This window comes from Temnothorax curvispinosus, unplaced genomic scaffold, assembly GCF_003070985.1.
Source record: "Temnothorax curvispinosus isolate PA1 unplaced genomic scaffold, ASM307098v1 QBEX01014781.1, whole genome shotgun sequence".
NCBI lineage: Eukaryota > Metazoa > Arthropoda > Insecta > Hymenoptera > Formicidae > Temnothorax > Temnothorax curvispinosus.
Genome location: NW_020224561.1, coordinates 563,651 through 580,761, shown reverse-complemented (window position 1 = coordinate 580,761; position 17,111 = coordinate 563,651). Strand labels below are relative to the sequence as shown.

Below are 17,111 nucleotides of genomic sequence, written 5' to 3'. Positions count from 1 at the left end.
CTAATCTAATCTTTCTATATATTAAATAGCAAAAGGTTAATTAGTTTATTTATGTTAAGAAAATATAATACAGATATTACTTAATAAGTCACTTATTATTATCTTGATAATTATAACTTGTTAGAAATATCTAAAATGTTAGAAATATCTAGAGGGACTTCAATTAAACTCTGATTTAATCAGCAGAATTGTTTACTACAAAATTTCTAATTATAATTCGTCGATTCTAATCTAATCTTCCTTTCCCGATATCGAAGTATTAATAATTCTACTCACGTTCACAAAATAAATATTACTCGATAAATTAATTGCTGTTGTTAAGATATGTTTCTTAAGTCACCCAATATTTTGCTGATGTGGATAGAATTACTAATTATTTCAAGTTTGACACATGAAAAGACAGATTAGATCAAATATGACGAATTATAAATATTTGAATTTTGCTTCAAGCACTTGTATTAATCGTCGATTAAGTTAATCGAACTTTGATCGAGGTCATCTTACGAGGAACAATTATTTTTATCTTTTAATAATATCTATTATCTTTTCTTCCTCTTGCTGCACTTTGTCCGCGTTTTGTATAATTGCGAAATAGAGAATAAGACAAAATAACTTTTATTCTTATTCTCGTATCAAAGGATATTTTAATGGAAAAAAAGAGAAACTGCGAACAAAGACGGATACACACACATTCCCGATATATATATTTAAATTGTTTACCATGCGTTATTTACAATCGTATTTTCCAGTATAATTCATTTTTTTTTTGTATTAGAATTAATTCTTGCCGCGAATATAAACTATCATTCTTACATCGAAAAATAGCTGAATACGCAACTCTCCGTGAAATAAGTTTTCGAGATTTAAAGTTTATTCTATTGAGCAAGGCATATTTCATTGATATCCGATCAACAATTTCTTTAAGAATTTATTTCCATAAATCTCATTTCACTGTACATAACATTCGTAATTACTATTCCCACCTCTATTGTAATGGATTCTTATAGATACGTCGCCCTTATGTATTCTTTAAGTGCAGTTCATTCGGCTGAACAGAATTCGTCATTTTGAAAAAATGTTCCAATGCTTTATTTATACTTAATAATATAATACACTAATTATATACTTGTCCATAGATGTTGAAAACTACACATTTTTTTGTATTGACACAATACAAAAAAAATTTCAATTTGAATTATGTACAAATATTGTACATAGAAAAGAACCAATGGTTTTAGAGTATAATAAAAATGATAATACATGTTGAAATAAATTTTAAGCATACAGAAGTTTCCTTCTCAAAAAAAATTCTAGTAACCGACATCTTTACCTGAACATTACAATTATCGATTACAAAAGATTACATTAGATAATGGTCTTATGGATGCACAGAATGATAAGATATTTAAATGCAAACTCTACTACTGCACTATAGATATTTGTTAAATAAGACAAATCCTTAAATTTCTCGTACAAAAAGATAAAATAGAGAACAAATTGTAATAACAGTATTAAATTCTCATGTTGACTCATTCGGGAACGTATTTTTGTCAGAAAAGATATGATAAATTTTCAACCGTAGTACGATAAACTTTCAGCTAATCAGCAAGTAGCTTTCGTTAATTTGTTTGATAATTGTTTGAATGCACAATGGTTTAAGGCTCCTGGGTACTCGTCGCGGCCATGTTGGAATGTGACGTCAAAAGCGAGAAATGACACGTTGAAAATTCTTGCGTAGTATTTCCAAATAAAAAGATATTTACTTAAAATAACACTACAGATCAAGTTAACTTCAACTCGGAGTATTTTCAAAGTGTGCTGAAATGATCTGTAGTGTTATTTTAAGCAAATATCTTTTTATTTGGAAATACTACAAAAGAATTCTCAACGTGTCAATTCTCAACATTTCTCGTGAAGTCACATCTCATGAGATGTCGGGAAAGAGCCCAAGAACCTTAAGATTTTTTTGTTAAGATTTTGATAATAGACACTGCAACTATCTCTATTATCACCTCTCAATTTATATTAGTAACAAAATCGGGAAGTACGTATAAGTAGATCTCTAATAATACTGAATACAGTACTATTAGCAGAGTCTCCTGTTGATTAAAATTAATGTAATAATCTATTCTTATTTATCTGTACGAACACAATTCTTGGATTCAGTATCTATCTGTATCTGATATCTGGCAAGAGAGATTCGGGCTTGATTTTATCCAAAATTTCTCACAATATAATCTCGCTGTTTTTTTCAAGTTGCAGAGATGAACAATTTGATTTTTCACCTGTAAATATCTCTTGCAATCATTTCACTTCAAGAAAGTTAGAAAAACTTACTTCAGGAAAACATTCTGTCAAAGCTTCTTCTGTTTATCGAGTTAATTGTTTGACACACATTTGGATGATTTATCATAAAGTAAGCTCTTCAAGTTCTTTTAACAATTCATCTTCCTTTTTAATCTTGTCTAATTGATTGATTTCTAACTGTTTCCCTGCTTTCAATTGCTCTTTCAATTTAGAAATTTGATCTAATTTCTGTGACACAAAACAAAATTGTTAATGTTAATCATTAATCTAATAATAATATACGAAAAAGAAAAAACATCGCTATTCGGTATTTGAATGATATACTTACGCTCGTTATTTTCTTTATTTTTTTATTCTTTTCAGGATCGTCAGTTAATTCTATTTTTGTGCTTGTTGTACTTGTGACATGTTCATTGACAGTAAAATTGTTAGATTCTAATTCTTTTTTAGCTTTTTTCGCTTCCCGATTTTTCTTCATTTTTAATGCAGCTTTTGATGGATTTGCTATAAATAAATTCGATAAAATTAATAATGAAATATTGTTTCATATGCGTCTGTATACTCACCTTCAGTTGATTTAGAAGGCGCCTCAAGATCATCATGCAATTTAAATGTAATATTTTGTCCTCGGGCACATGGTGGTCTATACGCTTCTTTTGGTGCTAGAAATGTACAAAAATTGCTATATTTGTTTTAAAATTATGTCTAGAAATATTTAATTTTAAAATATTCATAAAAATTACCATTACCTTGTGACTGGTTAGAATTAGTGACAATACCCTCAACTGCTTTATAGTTAATAGGTTTCTGTGGGAAAGCGTTCGAAGGAAAACTTTGCCACGCTACCTCCCAAAGTTCTTCTTGATTATTCCATGGTCGTTGATATATTAGTGAGCCAGTATAATGCCAAATTTTAAACCTAATAATTTAATATGCATATTAATTTTACAACAAATAAATGTGCTCTAAACCTAGCATGATTTCTTTTAGTATATATCTATTTACCCATTAGTAATTCGTAATCTAGGTGCTGTAGTTGCAGTCATGAAATGTTCACCATCTGGTGACCACCGTAGGAGTGTAGTATCTGGTGCATCAGTTTTAGCAATAAGTTTTCTATTATTGATATCCCATAATTCAATGCCGCTCCTAAGATTGCCAAATCCAGCCAAAAGCAATAGTACACAGTAGTCAAGAAAATTAATGCATGTGTGTGATCGAATAACCTACTTTCTCAATATATACGTTTTTTATTACGAATACTGTTATAGTAAAAACTATTTAATTATAGTTAGTATTAGCGTGTAAATTCATTAGCTCAATAAGATAATAAAAGGATATTGTTGCCATGCGGATTATAATATATACTGTTTCTATACAACATGCCGAACTCGAAGACAACTTCGCATTTACAATTGAACAAAGTTGTTTTAGAAGGCATAAAGCCATATGTTACACAGAATTCTGTGCTCTTGGGAGACCATTCTACTGCATGTATAGGACCTTCTTTACCTAATCAGAAGAATTTCTGTTACAATATTGTTTTAGAATTAATCTTGTCCGTTGTAAACTTTCAATGCTAATTGAAAACGATAGTTTAATTTGGACTTACTGAGCATAACCATAGCAGTTTCTCCTTTGGTATTGAGGTGATGCAATGTTTGTTTTCCATAATACGACGCACCAGTCTTATCTACTTCCGTATTTGTCATTAATAAAACGTTCGTGCCGCATTGGTTCCAATACATATCAACTTTATCTGCCTAAAAAACGATAGTAGGTCGAAACAGAGAAAACGTGCTAATATTTAATGATTAAGATATGTTCAAAATTTACTTGGAAAAAACTTTTGCTTGCAATTGCCTCTCCAATTTCAAACTTTGGATATTTAAATAATCTTCCAAAAGAAGGTTGACCAGAGCTTCCTAAAAATTATATATCAAGGAACTTTTTATTTAAAAATGCACATTTGATAGTTTATATAATACATGTAAACAGTATACAAATTATTTATTATTATTATTATAAGAGGATATTAAATATGGAGTGTTGCAATGTACAAAAATTTCAATTTGAGTTTAAAAATAATCTTAGTATATATTAATTACAGTTACGTTTAGCCATATTAATTAATAGTTTATTATACAGACACATAAAATTTGACGTAGATACTACATAGATACATAGGCTGCGTTCCAATATTCACTGCCAGTACTAAAAATCTATAGTATACGTGACGTAAACTATAGATTTTCAGTACTGGCAGTGAATATCGGAACGCAGTCATAATAACAGATATTTATCAGAACTATATTATAAAATTTTATTTAATTTAGAAATTTTTCTGACAAAAAAAAGTACTTGTAAATGGTATAGCATATGTAAATTGTATGCTATGTGATAATCAGGAAACTTTCCCATTATAAAACCAATTTTATTTCCTATTTATATTTTAGAAAATAGCAATCTGTGCTCTTATTGTATGTTTCTTTTTATATTTGATTAAATAATATAATCTAAAACTTTTAGAATTATTCCACTATTTTTACTATATTTAAGTAAAATGTATATATACATAAATAAAACTAATATATACCATATACTAAAATAAAAAAACATCTTGTAAACTGTAATTTAGCCAATGTATTACCATTATTGTATACCAATGCAACTTCTATATTACTTGATTTAAGTTACATATTATCTTTTAAATACTAAACTCAAATAAATATAAATATACTGGTTTATTTATTAATTACTTTATAAAAAAAACTATTTTTTAATACTTGTAACAACCATGTACTTTATCATAAAGTTTTTACAAAGCATCTATATTGAATGCTTTCATACTTTACATATAATTTTATTATTATACCAAATATCTTTAAAATGATATCTTTACAACAATCTCCATATTTCTATCTCATCATACTACTACTATAAATCTTAAAATTATATATTTTAATATTACGCTATAAAGACAGACATAATTACCTGGCATATGGCAGAGGATATGATGGGGAGCGTTACCAGGTGCTATACTAAATTTCGCAATGTTGCCTTTACCTATTTTGTGTACATATCTATCAAAGTTGTTACTTTCATATAAAAGAACATTTCCTCCTTTCAATAATCCATAGAATGTTTCGTCACTTGACCACTGTGGCTCCCTATTTTTTGAATAAATAAATCATTATTTCGGTACGTTACACGTATATTTGATGATAAAAGTATCAATATTGCAACATAAAACTAATTATTTAATTACTATTTATCATTACTCTAATTATTAATCTAGAGATTTTAAGGTTGATTAGATAGAAAGATCAAATGGGTTAATTAAGAAGGTGGTGATGATCAACATGCGATACATTACCAATCCACCATTCTCTTCTGGATAAGATGCTGAACTAGTTCACCAGTTTCAGCCTTCCATATGTTAAAATTTTCTGATCCGTGAGGCTCCTCTTTTGATACTGAAATTACATCAATATTTCTAATTATAGACACAGTAAAATTAATACAATTTTGTTTGTACTCCATACAATTTTGTGTTAATTACCAAAGGATGGTTCCCAAGTCGCAAGATAAGTGCTGTAACTGGAGAATTTAAGAGCACAGATTCTAGGTCGTTGGATTTCCGCGACAGTCTGCCACGTCTTGCACAGCACGATTTTAACCTTAGATGAGTTGGACCACGCAAAGTATTGGCCGTCTGGACTAAAGAGCATGGTCTTGCAGTTTTTGTTGTCATCTTTGGGAAATGTTTTGACTGATTCGTAAGATGGTGGACCGTATGCTAGATTTATACCATTGGACCCTCTCACTGTAAAATATATTAGTATCTCTCTTGTATGTAACGATACAAATTGCATGTTTAATTGTCTAATATATTAAACAACTTATTAGATGTACATTAAACAATATATTTAAGTATTTGTCTGCTAAATTGAATAAGAAAGTCGCTGCTGAAATAATGGAAGGACCTCTGTTTTGGAAGGATGTATCAAAACAATGTATATATTTTCTTTAACATTTTCGTAAACATTTCTTTTTTTTTCCCAGCATTATGACTCTCGCGAACCGCGAACCGCGAACCTCGCGTCAGCAGTGAGTGTACACGTCAGCAGTTGGAGGTTAGAATACGGAATCTCGCGGTAAATTCGTCTCGCGGCACGCCTGTGTAACTCGCGGCTCGTCGAACGTGTCATTACTGTCATTGCGAATAATTTCGAGCCGTTTAGCGCCACGAGACACGCACGTCAAGGACGTTCATCGCGGATGCGGTGTGCGGTAAGCACACTCCCGAGTGTCATCGGATGTTCGCCTGTGCAGCGGCGCGGATCCCTTGGAAGCGAGTTTCATCGGCGATCGGTCATCGCGTCGCGACTCGACAATCTCGCGTGTCCGCGCAAATGCCCAGGAGAAGATGCTTACCAGCGACGCAGGGCACGGGTGAAGCCATTTTACCACCGTCACCATGTGGTACCGCGCGACGGACACGATCTACGCTGTACTGTCTGAAGTCAGGCGTTTCCGGAGCGCCGCCGCCAGCCGCCACGCCGCCACCGAGAAATCGAGAACCGGTCAAGTTGATCTAAGATCTAACTTCAGACGCGTGACAGTTTATTACGGCACCAGGTGTACCGGTCGGCCGACCTAACCTCAGCAGACGCACGAGCGTTTACGGCGCCGAGTGTATCGATGGTTGACTTGAACTCGATTTCTATCGATCGATCGAATCGCGCTTTTCAAATCGCCGCGGGATTCGAAGCGTCGCGCGACTCGGCGCGACAAATCGGCGACAATTTCCGTAATTTACAGGGCCGAGTCTATATTTGGAAGCACGATTTGTGGGACACTCCGCGGGTGCTTCTCGCAGCTGCGACCAGCTGCGACGGGGGGGACGGTCGCGATGGGGGAACGCCGTCTTTCGCAACTCAACGGCTCTTTCGCAACTCTACCCTCTCTACGCAAACCGCCTCTCCATTCTGGAGCAGACTCGCGACGAGACGCGCTCCTTTCCTCCGCGCGTTTCGAAGCGTTATCTGAGCGAGATCAGGTGTCACCGATCGCCGATAGGCCAACACCCGTGGGCGTTTCGTACACGAAACACCTATGGACGCAGCTGCACGCGCACGCGATCGTAGATCTCTCTGGATCTCTCCGACACCCATCGAGTTGCATAGGGCATGGCAAGTTCATGCTTCAGGTGATTGTTACTTACTTCCCCCCCCTCTCCCCGCGGAACGATCGTACGACCGCGTGCCGCGGGCGTGATCGCGATGACTCTCGACAGAGTCATCGATTCAAAAATATTTTGTTTTGTCCTTTTTTTTTGTCTCGTCGAGGTTATGTTTCCGCCCCTCGAACCACCTTGAAGACAAAAAACTCGGTTTTGTCTTCTTTTATCACTTGTCAAAACTTGTTCTTGCTCCTTTTTACTTTTGTATTGATTACATATTAATTTGAAAATCGTTCGCGCTGTAATAAATGTGACATAAATATATTTAACAATTTAATGTATCGATAATTCGCATTTTGTATCATAAGATACACAAACTACTTACATATCTACTGCATAATAATATATATATATTATAATAGTTATGTACAACCTATTTATATATCATACATCTATTTCCAGTGATGTGGACGAATATGGTTTCGAACGACCACACGACTTCGATTATGAAACATACGAAGACTTTATGTCCGAGTACCTCAAGGTGCTCGCAAAGATGGCCAAAAAGTGGGCGAAAGTTATCGGCGAGGGAAAATCCCCGCAGCGAAGCATCACGCTCAAGAAATACGTTCGTAAGGGCATTCCAGGGGAACACAGAGGACTGGTAATATACATTACAAATAAAGTTCAGTTTGTTATCTTTTGAGTATTTAATACGGGGAATAAAAATGTTTTGGATCGCGTTGCAGGTATGGCTCGCTGTGAGCGGTGGAGAAGACATGAAGAATGCGTCGCCGGATCTCTATCAAAAGTTATTGCTGTCGCCTCACAACGCAGAAACCGCTGAGATTATTAAAACTGACCTGCCAAGAACATTTCCAGACAATATATTCTTTAATAACACGGAGAATCAGCAGCATCAATTATACAACGTTTTGTTGGCTTTCGCTCATCAAAACAAAACTGTCGGATATTGCCAGGTAATACCTACGGTGCACACTTTCGAATATATGAATAGCAATCAAATTTTCCGAGTAATAAATACGATTTTGTGAAGAAACTTCTAAGCAGGTGCGTACGTTCCGCCTTATTTAAAAACGTTTTTAATATTTTTTTCAGGGTTTAAACTATGTAGCAGGTTTACTTCTGCTTGTAACAAAGAGCGAAGAGACAGCATTTTGGTTATTAAAAGTGCTGATTGATAAAATCCTGCCGGATTATTACACATGCACTATGGACGGCCTACTCACCGATATCGACGTGCTCGCAGAATTAGTAAGGTAAAACAGAATTTGCTGCAGTTTCACTTATCAAGAGAATATTTGTGCATGTATGTTATTTTTACAGAATAAAAATGCCTGATGTGTATCAACATGTAACAAACGTAGGATTGCCTTGGCCAGTAATCACGACTAAATGGTTTGTGTGCTTGTTCGCTGAAGTTTTACCTATCGAGGTACGTTATTACACCAAAACATTTTTTACAGAATAATATTTAAATACGTGCAAACATAATTTATTTTCCATATAAAACGTCCAGATATTTCGGACGCGAAAATATATTAAAAATGTTAGATAATTTCGAATTTACAGACTACTCTACGTATTTGGGATTGTCTCTTTTACGAGGGTACCAAGATTATCTTTCGTGTCGCATTGACGCTCATAAAAAGGAATAGATCTAATATATTGGCTTGCCAAGATTTTACAACATTAGCCGAATGTTTCAAGGAAATTACGCAAGATAGTATTGTTTTGCGATGTCACGAGTTTATGCAGGTATAAAACTGTACACTGCGTGTAATCCGTACATCAAATAGGGAAAGAAATTGAATATTTACGGAGATATTTTTACTGTTTTGCAGAGTATTTTTAAAGTACCTGGATCACTGCCTGGGAATACAATAACAAAACTAAGAACAAAGACCATGCAACAACATATAAAACGAAAGCAAGATAAGTTGGAACGATAGTATTAATGATCAACTTTTTCCACATACACCGAAAGATATTCTAGTCTATTATGTTATTCGTTTGCATCTTCTGCAAAGTGAATGCATATAAAGCTGTATTATATTGTTACTGCATAATTATGCTATTCTATATTGCTGTACATATAATGTTTTTTAGTAATGTAAGTATGATACATTTACTCAATTCTTTTAAGTTTATCTTTGTTTATTATTGTATATACATTGTATAATATAATTAAAACAAGCTATAAATATTTTACCGAGAATATTAAAATGTAAAGTATTATAAGCTATATATGATAAAAGTTGCATTATTGTGATATTTTGTTAATATTTCCATAATACGGCCATCTGAGGAAAAAAAACAGTTATCCTTGTACAATATTTTCTTATAATTGATTCTGAATTTTTACGCACATGCAGTTTCTCTGTTTATGCACAAACTTTCTTAAAAACTTAATCCGGCTGGTAAAGGTGTTCAAAAAAAATTAATTATCCTATAATATAATATGTAGCTCCAAAAATAAAGTATATTTATTATAGAGTAGATATATAAGATTAAATTATAACTATGTACATTAAAATTTTGTTCCTAAATAAATTACAAATATACAAGCACACTACGTTTCCATTATTTCTCAAGCAAATCCTTTGCCTCGTTAATTTTTGCAGCAATGTACGGGGAACCGCCACGATCTGGATGATTCACGCCCATTACTTTTTTAAATTGCTCCTTTACTTTGCCCTTACTAGCCGTGGGCGACACACCCAGGATCAAACTGGCTTCCCGCCTGGTCATCTTTGGCTCAAAACCACCCTTGTAATACTTGCTGTTCGCTAGTGACTACGAATGTTAAGCGTTAGTACTTTCGTACATACATGTCGGAACTACTAGAAATCTGAAGAAAAATAGACAATTCTACCTGGGAATCTAGCCTCTTCACAGTCTCTGCCATCCTCTGTGATAAATTCGGCATTCTCCTAAGTAAATAACGACCCGCGAACCCAACGGCTGCCAGACCGATACCTGCTGCCACAACCGTGCTTGCCTGAGGAACAATATTTTCTCTTCAACGAACATCTTAAACTCGACATTCTAGATATAATAAATGCCTCGCTAGAAGCAAAAGTATATAGATGTCATGGAGAGATTGAAGAAGAGACTCGACAGCATCGAAGAAACTTAACCTTCTATTTAATCTTAAAGTTATATTCGTACTGAATGTCATCTTATATGAAATGTACGGCTGTTTTCACTGCGAAATTCTCGTCGTTTTACAATAATAACATTATACGTTTGTCAACGTCGAAAAGATGACGAAAAACCTGCATGTGACTGCTCTAGCACTGCATTTATTCACTGCATTTGCTTCTCGTAGAATTCGACATTAATAACATTTTACGTTCTCACAATGCGCATAATACGATTTTTATACCATTAGTTTTTTAAACAAATTCCTTAATATTCTTACCATTTTATTTAGGATTTCAAACAGCAGACGCAATTTTGTATATACCTATAACACCGGGAACAACCCAACAACCGGGAAGATGTAATTTTAGAGCGCTCACGCCACTCACACGGCTCAACGCACACACACACACACACACACACACACACACACACACACACACACGACAGCAGCTACGATCGCTCCATCTGTGCTGTTTTCGATGGCATCTCATCGTGTCGCAATAAAATCATTACCCTATATTATCATTCGTATGTATTATTGTCATTCACACGCTAACACATGTAATGTGATTATCACACTTGCAGACCCTTTTGGATTAACATTTTTTTCTTTTTAATTACACTTTCTATGTCTCTCGTCCGTTTTCTTATCATCAAAGTTTCTAAAAAGTTATACAGTTATAAGTTATTACACTTCAGATACGCAAGGTGCAGTTAAATAGAATGAGATTCTATTTTTAGCTGCACTTTTTATATTTTTTTACGCAAAAAAAAACGAAAAGAAACTAGAAAATGTGTGCTTTTCATTTAGCGACTCAAGTCGACACAAGCGTCATTCTATCTTTGTTGTTCACTAGATGTTGAAAAGAGACAGAATGATGCTTGTGTCGACTTGTGTCGCACCTAATATCTCATACTTCGGTTAGTGAGAGGAGGGGGAAAGAAAACAAGCGCGGAGATCACGGTTATTAGAACATTCGGATATCTTCGGCGATCGAATCGACGATTTTTTTCACACGCGTTCACGCGTACGATCACGTGGATGGTAACGCGAGTTTTGTCGCAAAAGCGAATAGTCGTCGCTCGATGCCAATATGCCGATCGACCGCTGATCTCGGCCCGTGGTTGATAACGGCCAATGCGGAAGGTTCTTGCTCTTTGTAACCGAGCTTTCCGCATCTCTCGTCTTTCCTTTCTCCCCTCCTGTGCCCCCACGTCCCACTATATATCTATCTACTTCATTTTAAGCGCGAGACTCGCGAGAGAAGTAATAGCGTGGCGCAACCACGAGGAGCACGCGATTGTCCTAACCCAGCAAACACCGATACATAATAATTATAAGTCGTAATTAATTTAACGAATTGTAACAAACAATTAGATGTTCAGTTTTAATTCCTTCGAATTCTTTTGCAACTATGGCCGAGTTTCGATATTCACATATATAGTATACGTGACGTAAACTATAGATTTTCAGTACTGGTATAGTGAGTATCGAAACGCAGCCGAAGTAACGGAAATGTAATATAACATATATATGTATGTTATGCATTGATAAAAAAGGGTCTATAACTTCGACATTAATAAATAGGTATAACATCCGTTTAACCCTAGAATCCATGACTCATTTTTTTGACCTTCTAATCCATGACTGGGGGCAATATCGACCCCACGCTTTATTTGATCGTAAAACCGGTCCTACAGAAATAAAGGGCCTTTAAACCTACATGAATTTCTTCGTTTTTTAATAACGAAGAGAATGGTATACGGTAAATTTAATTTTACTCAAGTTTAGTTAGTGAAAAATCCATTTAAAGACTGAAAAACGCAGAAAATCAGCAAAAACCTCTTTTTTTAAACAAAAATTTGTATCTTTTTTTGTAATCAACCGATTTTAAAAATTCAAACGGGGTTTTAAAGAGGACACATTAGACTATTAGAAAAAAATTGTCATCGCTATGTTCTGTTCAAAAAGTATATTTATTTGGGACTATAAAGATGAAGAAATTCGCAAAGTTGAAATACGGAAAAAGTCGATGAAAAAACCATAAAAAATTGTATTTTAAGTATTATTTCATTTTTATTTGATACAAAATAGTAAAAAATATGAAAAAAATGAAACATTATATCGCCCAGCCATTTTCTGCGAAATGTCAATCTTCTATAGGCAACGGGATTTTTACCGACTAAATTGTGTGATATTTCGTCTTAAATAATATTTATGACTATTTATGCTCAGATTACGTAATAATACATGATATATATTGATTCTAGCAAAAAAATAAAATTAGCTTACCGTGACGAAACTCAAACGGCAAGTCACGACTGGGGTCGATATCGACCCCACGCCCGCTTTGCGACTGTGCTACTTCACTGCTAGCGAACACTAGCGAACAACTAACGCTGCGCCCGACATAACCCTACTTTTAGAAAGTTGAAATGAATTATGGTTCAGGTCCTGAGTCGATAATGTCACTCGCTAGCTCAGGAGCGTAGTTCAAAGTTCGCCTGGGGTCGAAATCGACCCCAGTCATGGATTCTAGGGTTAATTACGTGTGTTAAATCTATCGCACATACAGCTAGACAATAGAAACAGCTGGGAATAAGACAGGCAACAGAAATAACCGTTAGTTTCAATAACTTACCAAAAACTGTGTATCAGCGCAACGGAATCTAAAGCATAGGCAATAGAAATAGAATTTCCGACGTGTATGGATTTCTGTTTTCTATTGTCTGTACCTAACTAATCACAGTTTTTCAGTTTTATTATAAGTTGAAATGGGGCTATTTCTGTTGCCTGTCTTATTGCTTTTGTTTCTATTGCCTGTATCTTTGTATTGTGTTGTTTGTCAGGTTGTCAGGCCTTTACCTATATATTACGCAGCAGTTATATTCTGCGCGTTTGCTGGGAATCATCTCCCGATCCCGAGCATCCCGGGTGTTCAAGGATACGCGGGGACGCGGCTGCGAGAGAGCCAGCGCGGTCGTTACGTCGCACGTATACGCACGCGTAACAAAGCCGGCGTGCGTTACAAAACGCACGTACGCACGCACGCACGCACGCACGTCACGCCACGCATTTCTGTGCGCGCGTATAAATATCAACATATCGTCGCGACACGCCGAATCGGATCCATTCGAATGCCGGCGCGGTCGCACGAGCCTCCTGCCTGGCCTCCTCCGTGCGTATACCACAGTATACCACCACGGGATTCCTCCGGAACGCTGCGCGACGCGTGCATCCCGTGCACGTGCATCGATTCGCGTGCCCGGAGAATTCTACTCGAGGGCCTCGAGGGCCGAGGCTTTGTTATGGCTGCGAGAAAGCCGGGAGGAGCGTCAGACTCATCGCAAGCGTGAATAACTAAGTATTGGCCGGGACGGAATGGATTGTCTATCCTCCCGCGATCCCGAGGGACTCTCGGCGATACGATCATCAATACCGAAATGTCGTTCGCTCTCGATTCGACTCGACTCGTTCGCACACCCAGGCGTTGATCGACGCTAGTCCTGGTTAACTCAATCCCCCTACTTTCCCCTCCCTCCCTCCAGCTTCCCTGCTTTGTATATCGCGTGGCGAGACCGATATAACTTCGGTAGAGTTATATCGGTAGTCAAGATATCTATGGGACAGGCATGAGTGCGAAAGTAAACTCTATACATACGTTTGTTTGCGACGATTTTGGGATATTTGGGACATATATTTATTAATAAACTTTACTGTCTTTTTTTTCATATAAATAAAGAGAAGTTTCATATTGATATTTACTTCTTTTAGGGCCACTATTTCCAACGTCTGTTAACTTCTAGCGACCGTTGATTATTGAAATATCCAACTTCTATTGGCTAGTCTGAAAAATTAACGGTCGTTTAGGAGTAAACAAACGTTGGAAATATAGTGGCCCTTTAGGCCCAGTTTCACAAGTGTCGGTTAAATTTTAATCTTAGATTAACTTACTCTTCGTCTCCTTCTAACGTCCCCCTTAGAAAAAGACGAAGAGTAAGTTAATCTAAGATTAAAAGTTAACCGACACTTGTGAAACTGGCCCTTACTCATTTTGTATATTGATTAGATGAAAAACGAACAAAAGAGCATATCGGGACAGATCCGATTCCACCTTTCTAGATACGTTCTGAAAAACAACCTTGCCTATTAGAGGGTTAATACATTGGCCTAATTGAAATCATATGTCGATATCAATCTCTCCGGCTCGCAACGGCTGAAGCGGCTTTTGGCACGAGACAAAAGCGGACGATACATATATCGTTCGTCCAGGAACGGGCGCGGAATCCACGCGTGAAATTTCAGATCTGCATCTCTCGTGGAAAGAAGTGCTGCAACGGAGTGGGTTCGATTCCCTCTATGACTTTCGCGGAGATCCCTCTTCTCTCCCAAATAAGACGCACAAATGTGACCTGTAGTCCACACCGTGTCGTTCGTTCTGTTACACTCTCGCATGCGCGCCGTCGACGCGGTGCCTATACCCATATGTAAGTGTATCGCATTTGCGCCGCGCGACAAGCAACACACATTACACACATACATACGGTACGCACGCATACCGAGAGAACGAAAAGTAGGTTCCGAGTGAAGATAGCGCATAGAACAGGCGCACACGGATGAACGGGCGTGAATGTGTGCGCGAATTACGATCGTGCGCGGCGAAGGATGACGACTTCAGGCCACAGCACACGCGATTTGACATCGGCCAGGCATAAGCGCACGTATACAACTATACACGGGGGGAAGGGGGGGTTGTAATGCCCTAACACATGAATTTAGCCGTTTATCGAAGCGTACATACATACATGTGGCATGAGTGTATGTACGTACATGTGAGCGTACATGTATATGTACCATGTGTACGCGCATAAATTCACATGTTAAAACATTATATTAACGACCTCGCTACCGATACAGTACGTAGCCAAATCGAACCCGAGTGAGAAGATCGGAGCCATATAAAGAAAGAAGAAGAAGAAGAAGAAGAAGGGAGATACCTACGGGACACCTGAAATACATAATAACCCTAAACGCCGTTTCTTCCGTCCGGGACACACTCTTTAGGGCCAGTTTCACCAACGTCGGTTAACCTTCGGTTAAACTCACTCTTCGTCTCTTTTTAAGGAAGCAGTTAGAAAAAGATGAAGAGTGAGTTTAACCGAGGGTTATAGTTAACCGACGTTGATGAAATTGGCCCTAACGCGCTTATTATATGCGTTTACGCGAATTTCAGGGCCAATCCAGACAAATTTGTACAGCTGCATAACCATATGTATAAAGAAAATGATCCAATCACATTTTACGCGCGTCCATACGATAGCAATGCGATTGGATCATTTTCTTTATGCATATGATTATGCAGCTATGCAAGTTCGTCCGGATAGGCCCTACACGCTCACGCAATGCTCCTTGACACACGCGAGAACGTGGTTACTTATTACATACATAGCGTTTTGCGCGCGCGGGCCAGTCTAAAGAATCGTCGATATAAATTAACTGTTTTCACACGCCTCTCTCTCTCTCTCTCTCTCTCTCTCTCTCTCTCTCTCGCTCTCGCTCTCTCGCGCGAGACTTTGTTGCATGTATGCTATGATTATACGCCTATACCGTCGAATCTGTGTGTGCGACGGCCTTTAAGGCCACGCCGTAACACATACGAGTAACCTGACACGAGGGAGAGAAAGAGAGAGAGATGAGGGGGAGAGAGATCACATATACGCACGCAACGTACGAATAGTTAGGTTACAGCGAGATGTTCGGAGTTAGGACAAACGATTTTTTTTCTCCTTTTTGGATAACGCTCAGGCCGAACGTTTTATCGGTCGAGGCTCTTACACATAACGCTCGAGGTGCTTATGTAAATTAATGCGCGGCGCGACGGGGTTTTTCTCTCTCTTTCTTTCTCTCGTAAGTACCCGCGAGCGTTTCTCCTCACGTCGAGCCGAGCATCTCTCGCTCTTTTTGTTTGCCCTTCCGCGGCGTTGGTGATAGCGCGCGCGCGCGCGCGCTTACGCGCGAGTGAGAGTGAAGTTAGTTAAATACCCCCTCGTGCCGTGTCCCCCTGCCCCTTTTTCCCATTCGTTCGCCGTCCCCCTCCTTTCCTCTTCGCCCCGAGCGTGGAATGGCATCCGCGCGCGTTTAGGGACGAAAGAACGAAAACAAAAGGAAAAGAAAAAAAGAAGAGGAAACAAAGGAAAACCAGGGCCATAAGGACGGGACGTATGGACTCCCCCACGTGGCGGACGGCGGACTCTCCGTATTTATAGTTCTCCGCGCGTTCACGTACATTGCACCCGTGGCGGAATTGCATATTGGCTATCGGCGATGCGTAAGGTGCGTGCGTGCGCGCGCGCGCGCGTGTGTGTGTATGTGTGTGTGTACGCGCGCGCGAATCTTGTAACGGGTGTATGTAATGCTCGCACGCATCGTTACGCGCGTACGCTAAAATAA

The 17,111-nt window shown here is 37.6% G+C and overlaps 3 protein-coding genes across 4 annotated transcripts; 1 reads left to right on the top strand and 2 right to left on the bottom strand.

Moving 5' to 3' along the window:
* Window positions 1-910: 910 nt before the first annotated feature.
* On the bottom strand, window positions 911-6,871 carry LOC112464960 (eukaryotic translation initiation factor 2A). 2 transcript variants are annotated; one of them, XR_003041969.1, is made up of 13 exons: window positions 6,745-6,871; window positions 5,870-6,133; window positions 5,684-5,783; window positions 5,302-5,477; window positions 4,144-4,232; window positions 3,920-4,070; window positions 3,649-3,819; window positions 3,313-3,487; window positions 3,057-3,226; window positions 2,874-2,969; window positions 2,636-2,811; window positions 2,338-2,535; window positions 911-2,285 (listed from the first exon to the last, which is right to left on the bottom strand). XR_003041969.1 is itself a non-coding variant. In XM_025032273.1 (12 exons), exons 1-12 carry the CDS (start codon window positions 6,770-6,772, stop codon window positions 2,410-2,412), a joined length of 1,722 nt encoding a protein of 573 aa, XP_024888041.1. In that variant the 5' UTR covers window positions 6,773-6,871; the 3' UTR covers window positions 911-2,409. The 2 variants fall into 2 exon arrangements, 1 of the variants encoding a protein (XP_024888041.1); XM_025032273.1 differs by having other exon boundaries at window positions 911-2,535.
* On the top strand, window positions 6,808-9,724 carry LOC112464962 (growth hormone-regulated TBC protein 1-A). Its single transcript, XM_025032274.1, has 7 exons — window positions 6,808-7,519; window positions 7,955-8,156; window positions 8,242-8,472; window positions 8,612-8,772; window positions 8,840-8,948; window positions 9,086-9,271; window positions 9,358-9,724. The coding sequence occupies exons 1-7, from the start codon at window positions 7,500-7,502 to the stop codon at window positions 9,463-9,465; spliced, it is 1,017 nt and encodes a 338-aa protein (XP_024888042.1). The 5' UTR covers window positions 6,808-7,499; the 3' UTR covers window positions 9,466-9,724.
* A 283-nt stretch (window positions 9,725-10,007) lies between these two features.
* Window positions 10,008-11,020, bottom strand: LOC112464969 (mitochondrial import inner membrane translocase subunit TIM14). The gene is made up of 3 exons (XM_025032290.1): window positions 10,938-11,020; window positions 10,389-10,514; window positions 10,008-10,309 (listed from the first exon to the last, which is right to left on the bottom strand). The coding sequence occupies exons 1-3, from the start codon at window positions 10,938-10,940 to the stop codon at window positions 10,097-10,099; spliced, it is 342 nt and encodes a 113-aa protein (XP_024888058.1). The 5' UTR covers window positions 10,941-11,020; the 3' UTR covers window positions 10,008-10,096.
* Window positions 11,021-17,111: the final 6,091 nt, after the last annotated feature.

Coding starts and splice junctions, on each gene's coding strand:
- LOC112464960 (XM_025032273.1), bottom strand. CDS start 6,772: ATGGCTTCACCCGTGCCCTGCGTCGCTG. Junction 5,478..5,683: donor CAGAAGAGAATGGTGGATTG/GTAATGTATCGC, acceptor TTCAAAAAATAG/GGAGCCACAGTGGTCAAGTG. Junction 3,227..3,312: donor AGATTACGAATTACTAATGG/GTAAATAGATAT, acceptor TTAAATTATTAG/GTTTAAAATTTGGCATTATA.
- LOC112464962 (XM_025032274.1), top strand. CDS start 7,500: ATGGCAAGTTCATGCTTCAG. Junction 7,520..7,954: donor ATGGCAAGTTCATGCTTCAG/GTGATTGTTACT, acceptor ATCTATTTCCAG/TGATGTGGACGAATATGGTT. Junction 8,473..8,611: donor AAACTGTCGGATATTGCCAG/GTAATACCTACG, acceptor TATTTTTTTCAG/GGTTTAAACTATGTAGCAGG.
- LOC112464969 (XM_025032290.1), bottom strand. Junction 10,310..10,388: donor TGAAGAGGCTAGATTCCCAG/GTAGAATTGTCT, acceptor TAACATTCGTAG/TCACTAGCGAACAGCAAGTA.